Source organism: Manis javanica, chromosome 2 (assembly GCF_040802235.1).
Source record: "Manis javanica isolate MJ-LG chromosome 2, MJ_LKY, whole genome shotgun sequence".
NCBI lineage: Eukaryota > Metazoa > Chordata > Mammalia > Pholidota > Manidae > Manis > Manis javanica.
This window is the reverse complement of record NC_133157.1, coordinates 12,007,447-12,015,177: the sequence shown is the minus strand read 5'-3', so window position 1 is coordinate 12,015,177 and position 7,731 is coordinate 12,007,447. Positions and strand designations below refer to the sequence as shown.

The window sequence follows — 7,731 nt, the reverse complement described above, 5'->3', positions numbered from 1 at the left end:
AATTAAACAACCCAGGTCTAGTGACCCGTTTGTACCCACTCTGATCCCTCAAGATAAATGGCCTGAGAGAGGAACCCAGAGGCATGCAGATGAGGAAGCCTAGCACATGTGGCATGCACAAGGAATGTTCACAGTGCTGTGGAGGCCCTGCAGCAACACGAGCCAAATCTGGAGTTCTGAGACTTTCTGGCCATTCCTCCTCTCATCTCTCCAAAACCTGTTGTGCCCAAATCTGCCCACTTCTTTCACCATTGAACCAATAGGCTACTCAGGAGTCCACTGCCCCACATCCAATCAGCCTGCGGAGTGCACGCTTGACATCCTTGTTGTGGAGGCTGTACACCAGAGGGTTAGCCAAAGGGGTAATGGCAGTGTACATCACGGCAGCCACCATGTCCTGATCCTGAGAGTTCTGGGAAGGAGGCTGGAAGTAGACCCAAATGATGGTGCCGTAGAGGAAGCCAACCATGGTGAGGTGGGATCCGCAGGTGGAGACTGCTCGGCAGCGACCAGCAGCTGAAGGCAAGCGAGCGATGGTGGCCCCAATGTGGATGTAGGAGAGTACAATGAGGGTGCAGGGGCCTAGCATGAGGAAGCCGCCCTCCATGAATATGGCCAACTCATTGGAACGTATGTCAGAGCAAGAGGCTCGCAGAAGTGGTCGGTGGTCACAGAAGAAGTGGGGGAGGTTAACGTTGCCTTCAGCATCCCCAGCCCAGTTCAGAGGCAAGAGGAGGCCCACATGCAGCATGGTGTGCACTACGGACACTGACCAGCTCATGGCCAGCAAGCGGGCACAGACTTGGCGACTCATCACCGAAGGGTAATGCAGAGGGTCACAGATGGCCACGTAGCGATCCACGGCCATGACAGAGACAACAAGTGTATCCGTGACTCCGAATGCATAGAAGAAAAAGAACTGGGCCAAGCAGCGGGAAGCAGGAATGGCTGGGGAATTAGAGAGCAGATGGGCCAGCAGCTGGGGCAGGATGACTGTGGACACCCCCATGTCTATCACGGAGAGACCGCGGAGCAGATAGTACATAGGCGTGTGGAGCCTGGGGTCCCGGGAGATGAGCAGCACTAGGGTCATGTTCACCACCACGGTCATCAGGTAGACAGCCAGGAACAGGACAAAAAGGAGACTCGGGGAGACGCTAGCTCCTGAGAAGCCACGGAGCAAGAAGACTGGAGAGTGTGAAGCATTAGGGGTACAGCCCATGATGAGTGACAGGGAGCCTGCCTGAAAGACAGTTGGGATCAAAAAGCAAGTCATGGGTCATATGTTAGAGGTCATGACAACTCCAGATAATTTATTTGTGTTCTTCAAACTCCTGGAAAACTCAAATTCAGCTGATCACTAGTGCTCCTCCGCTAGGACTATGACTTCACTCCTTTAACTTATTAGAGCATATTCTCCCTTATTTATTCCTGTTCATCCATTCTAATGACTCCCTTCCAGTCAGCCACAAACCCTGATAAAGTTCCTCAAACAGTCATAAACCCTCCAGTAAGTATCATCTTTCAACCAACTCCTGCTTATCTCCTGCCAGTGGCAAAGCCCATGAAAAAATTGCTGTATTTAATGTCTCTAACTACTCATCTTCCATTCATGCCTCTTTCTTCTGAAATCCTCATGATTTCTTCTCTCTGAACCTGGAAGCAACATAATGTATCATTAAATGTGTCAAACTATGATTATAAGAAATGGTTTTTATAAGTAGGTGGTTTTTATGAAAAACCTTCAGGTTGTCATGGAATAACTTGATTTTCTTCTTGATTCCATTTTGTTGGTTAATGAAACTATCATTTCCATCCATATGATTGCCCAAACCAAAAACTGGGGCAATCTTTCCCTCATCTCCCCACACTCCACCACTCCTTGTCCTCTGCATTTTCCCTTATATTCATCCTTTATTCTTAATTCACTAACACTACTTAAGCTTTAGCACCTCTGACCAGTACTAAATTACATATCCTCATTAGCAGTTTCTCTACTTATCCCCCCTGATTTGCCATACTGATGTCAGAGTAAAATTTTCAACATGTGAGTCCTTGTTTTAAAAGTCAGGGCCTTCAAAATAAAATCCAAAGAGCTTGATCTGGCTTGTAAAAAACTTTCATTGTCAGTGACTAACCTATCTTACCAGGCTCATGCTGAGTCACCTACTCAGTATTTGTAAAACTCAACAGGTTTTTCTTAGTTTTCTGAACATGGTAAACTTGCACATTACTGCAGGTCTCCATATGTTCATTTAAGAACTTGGGCTTAGCTTCCTGAAATAGGAGGTATTCAGTAACACTTTCCACTGAACATAGATAGAAATTTAGAGAAAAAAATGATATCATCCTTTCAAATTCATTGCTGAGCTTTCAGAAGTGTAAGGGAAATACAAGGGTCAATAATCAAGGAGGAATATTAAAAATTAGCATCTAAACTGTCCTTGTGTAGGTGGTTGTGTAACAGGTAGGTGGAGGAAGGCATAGTATCAGTCCTCCAAAAAAAGGGGCTTAAGTATTAGCCCCAATGTGGACTAGGAGATGAGAGTTTGGGTCTGTGTGAGGCAAGAAGTAGAGACCACCTCATAAATTCAGGACATTTAAAATATTTAACCTTCAGTAAAATATTGTACACAAACATGAAAAGAATTTATATGTATAGCGGTGGCTATAGGAGATGCAAAGAAAACCCATCTCTCCCAACCAGTACAAGGAGAGGAAACTGTCTCTCATGGGAATGCACTTCCAAGTCTGTACAGTACACAGGATGGGGAAAGCTGATTTACAAAGTAAATATGATCCTAGATTCCTCAAACTACAAACTAACATAAAAGTCATTCTCAGCATGATAAAGACTTTTGGGGTACTTTGTGAAAGAAAACATAAAACTTCTCCTCAAGGACTTGAAGACCCCAGAATGTAAAAGAATCTCACAAATAAAACAGAGTGAATGGACAACTGGTTACCACGGCAGTTGGGGGTGGTGAGCAGATGAAACAGGTGAAGGGAATAAAGGGGTATAAACTTTAATTATGAGATTATTTAGTCATAGGAAGTATAGCATAAGGATTTTACCTCATATTATTGTAATATATTTATATGGTGACAGTTGGTAACTATACTTATCCAAGTATACTATACTAAACCACATATAGTATGAAAATATAGTGATGCATATAATTGATAAATCACTTTGTTGTTCATCTGAAACCAATATAATATTGTATATAAACTATATTTCAATAAAGAAAAACCAAGAAGATGAGCTCTCTATTCAAAATTAGAACACACACACAAAACCTATTCATTATGGAGACAATCAGCAATCAAAAAATAATAGGATAATCTTCCTCAGAACATCATAAAATTAATCTATTAGGAAGTAACAAATTATGTTTCAAATACTTTGTGTCTAAAATGGAATAAAGATGGCTAGAAACAAAATCTTATAAAAAATAAAACAAGCGATTTGGAAAAGACCCCAAAAGAATGGCCACAACATGAAAATATTCATATTCAAATTTCAAACTTAATGGTTGGGTTGGACAGAGGCTGAATAGCAAAGCTAGTTCTGAGAAAATGCCCAGAAGACAGTGCAAGGTGACCAGGATGTGGAGAGAGGAAGTAAGATTTGTGGAAGAAAAAATGAGATTCATCCTAACATTGAAGTAGTCCAAGAAGAAGAATATTGAGAAAATGAAGGAGAGGCAAGATTGAAGAGACACAGACTGAGAATTTTCCAGACTTACTAAAAGAAAAAATCCTTATATTGAAGAATCACAATAATTCCTAAAATAAACACATTTTAGAAAATCCATAAACACTATGTAAGGCACACTGCTAAACAGCAAATATAGAGGGAAGTGAAAATCAATCAGGGGGATCAATTCAAGATGGTGGCATGAGAGGTGAAACAGAGAACTCCTCCCAAAACCACATATAGTATGAAAATATAGTTAATACAACTAATCCTAAAACAGTAACAAGAAAGAAGGCTGCACCAGACTGCATACACCCAAAAACAGAGCAGACCTCATGAAACAGGGTAATGTACCAAAGCCTTGGTCTGGCGGGACCCAAGCCCTTCCCCAACCCCAGCTCACTGGCAGGAGGAAGAGAAATGGGGTGGGGAGGGGGTGGAAGCCTAAGACCGCTGAGCACCCAGCCCTGGAGATATGCTTTGGAGCACAAACCTACATTGTGTGGTGCTCTGGAGGTTGGTGAGATTGGGGAGCTGGGACAGGTGGAGTGCTTGAGAGACTGAGATTCTGGCCATTTGTGGAGGACAGGGATCCACATCTGGCTGCATTGGGACAAAGGAAAGGCGGGCTATCTGAGAGGCTTCCTAGCAGTGAGAGGGCTGCTGAAGAGGTGGGGATTGCATGAAACTTGCTGCACGGGAGAAGGGATAGGTAGGTGGGAAAAGTTGTCTGGGGGCACTCTGCCCAGCAGGTTGGGAACATTGAGGAGCTTCAGGTGTTTCATCCCCCTGGCTGGGTACTCAGCTCTGAGGACCCCCACTGTGACACACAGCCTGCTGCGCCCTCCTCCTGGCCTGCTGGGACTAGCTAGCAAACTGGCAGTCACTGCACTGGCATCAGGCCAGCCAGAGGGAGGCCCCACCTACAACAGCTAGAGATGCAAAGCACAGAGGCTTACACCTAGGAGCTTGGCCCACTGGCTTGGACACTGGAGACAGGCACTGCAGCTGGGAAGCAGGAAACAGCTCTTTCCTCCAACCAGACACCAGCACCACTCCCCTGCAACCCCCAGCCTCACCAGGGGCTGGAGCAGCTCCAGAGACTAGAACTTCTGGGCACTAGAGCACACATAGAAATAGAGCCCACATACAAATATGGGTGCCACATAGAAATATGAAACGTCAAAGGAACCTGGTTCAGACCGAAATAACACAAACACGAGAAAAAGGGCCAAATGAAACTAAACTCACGAATCTTCCTGAGAGCTCAAAATGAAAATTATAAACATGCTCATGGAGGTACAGAAAAACATTCAAGAACTCAGGAACAAATTTAAGATGGAGATTCAATCATTAAGAAATTCCATATCTGAAATGAAACATGCAATGGAGGGATTTAAAAGCAGATTAGATGTGGTAGATGAGATGGTAAATGGAATAGAAATTAGAGAAGAGGAATACAAAGAAGCTGAGGCACAGAGAGAAAAAAGGATTTCTAAAAATGAAAGAATATTGAGAGAACTGTGTGACCAATCCAAACAGAACAATATTCACATTACAGGGGTACCAGAAGAAGAAGAGGGAGAAAAAGGGATAGAAAGTGTCTTTGAAGAATTAATTGCTGAAAACTTACCCACACTGAGGAAGGAGATAGTCTCTCAGGCCATGGAGGTTCACAGATCTTCCATCACAAGGGAACCAAGGAGGACAACACCAAGACATATAGTAATTAAAATGGCAAAGATCAAGGATAAGGACAGACTTTAAAAGAAGCTAGAAAGAGAAAAAAGATCACATACAAAGGGAAATCCATCAGGCTATCATCAGATTTCTCAACAGAAACCTTACAGGACAGAAGTGAATGACATGATATATTTAATGCAATGAAACAGAAGGGCCCCAAACCAAGAAAACTCTACCCAGCAAGGTTATCATTTAAATTTGAAGGAGGAATCAAACAATTTTCAGATAAGCAAAAGCTGAGGGAATTTGCCTCCCACAAACCACCTCTACAGGGTATTTTAAAGGGAGTGCTCTAGATGGAAGCACTCCTAAGGCTAAATAGATGTCACCAGAGAAAACAAAATCACAGCAAAGAAAGAAGACCAACCAAACACTAAATAAATGAAAAAATAAAATCAGCTATCCACAAAAGCAGTCAAGGGAAACACAAAAGAGTACAGAATAAAACACTGAACATATAAAGAGTGGAGGAGGAAGAATAAGAAGGGAGAGAAATAAAGAATCATCAGACTGTGTTTATAATAGCATAATAAAGTAAGTTAAATTAGATGGTTAGACAGTAAAGAAGCTACCCTTGAACCTTTGGTAACCATGAATACAAAGCCTGCAATGGCAATAGGTACATATCTATCGATAATCACTCTGAATGTAAATGGACTGAATGCACTAATCAAAAGACACAGAGTAATAGAATGGATAAAAAAGCAATACCCATCTATATGCTACTTACAAGAGACTCACCTCAAACCCAAGGACATACACAGACTAAAGGTAAAGGGATGGAAAAAGATATTTCATGGAACTAACAGGGAGAAAAAAGCAGGTGTTACAGTACTTGTATCAGACCAAATAGACTTCAAAACAAAGAAAGTAACAAGAGAGAAAGAAGGACATTACATAATGATAAAGGGCTCAGTCCAACAAGAGGATATAACCATTATAAATATATACGCACCAAACACAGGAGCACCAGCATATGTGAAGCAAATACTAACAGAACTAAAGAGGGAAATAGATTGCAATGCATTCATTCTAGGAGACTTCAACACACCACTCACCCTAAAGGATAGATCCACCGGGCAGAAAATAAGTAAGGACACACAGGCATTGAACAACACACTAGAACAGATGGACCTAATAGACATCTATAGAACTCTACATCCAAAAGCAACAGGATATACATTCTTCTCAAGTGCACATGGATCATTCTCCAGAATAGACCACATACTAGCTCACAAAAAGAGCCTCAGTAAATTCCAAAATATTGAAATTCTACCAACCAATTTTTCAGACCACAAAGGTATAAAAGTAGAAATAAATTCTACAAAGAAAACAAAAAGGCTCACAAACACATGGAAGCTTAACAACATGCTACTAAATAATCAATGGATCAATGAACAAATCAAAATAGAGATCAAGGAATATATAGAAACAAATGACAACAACAACACTAAGCCCCAACTTCTGTGGGACGCAGCGAAAGCAGTCTTAAGAGGAAAGTATATAGCAATTCAGGCACACTTAAAGAAGGAAGATCAATCCCAAGTGAATAGTCTAACATCACAATTATTGAAACTGGAAAAAGAAGAACAAATGAGGCCTAAAGTCAGCAGAAGGAGGGACATAATAAAGATCAGAGAAGAAATAAAACAAAATTGAGAAGAATAAAACAATAGCAAAAATCAACGAAACCAAGAGCTGGTTCTTTGAGAGAATAAACAAAATAGATAAGCCTCTAGCCCAACTTATTAAGAGAAAAAGAGAATCAACACAAAGCAACATAATCAGAAATGAGAATGGAAAAATCATGACAGACTCCACAGAAATACAAAGAATTATTAAAGACTACTATGAAAACCTATATGCCAACAAGCTGGGAAACCTAGAAGAAATGGACAACTTCCTAGAAAAATACAACCTCCCAAGACTGACCAAGGAAGAAACACAAAAGTTAAACAAACCAATTACGAGCAAAGAAATTGAAACGGTAATCAAAAAACTACCCAAGAACAAAACTCCGGGGCCGGACGGATTTACCTTGGATTTTATCAGACACACAGAGAAGACATAATACCCATTCTCCTTAAAGTGTTCCAAAAAATAGAAGAAGAGGGAATACTCCCAAACTCATTCAATGAAGCCAACATCATCCTAATACCAAAACCAGGCAAAGACCCCACCAAAAAAGAAAATTACAGACCAATATCCCTGATGAATGTAGACGCAAAAATACTCAATAAAATATTAGCAAACAGAATTCAACAGTGTATCAAAAGGATCATACACCA

The 7,731-nt window shown here is 41.3% G+C and overlaps 1 protein-coding gene across 1 annotated transcript; it reads right to left on the bottom strand.

The window, feature by feature from the left end:
* Positions 1–268: 268 nt before the first annotated feature.
* LOC118973201 (olfactory receptor 1B1) lies at positions 269–1,386 on the bottom strand. Its single transcript, XM_037022628.2, has one exon. It carries the CDS (start codon positions 1,274–1,276, stop codon positions 269–271), a length of 1,008 nt encoding a protein of 335 aa, XP_036878523.2. The 5' UTR covers positions 1,277–1,386.
* Positions 1,387–7,731: the final 6,345 nt, after the last annotated feature.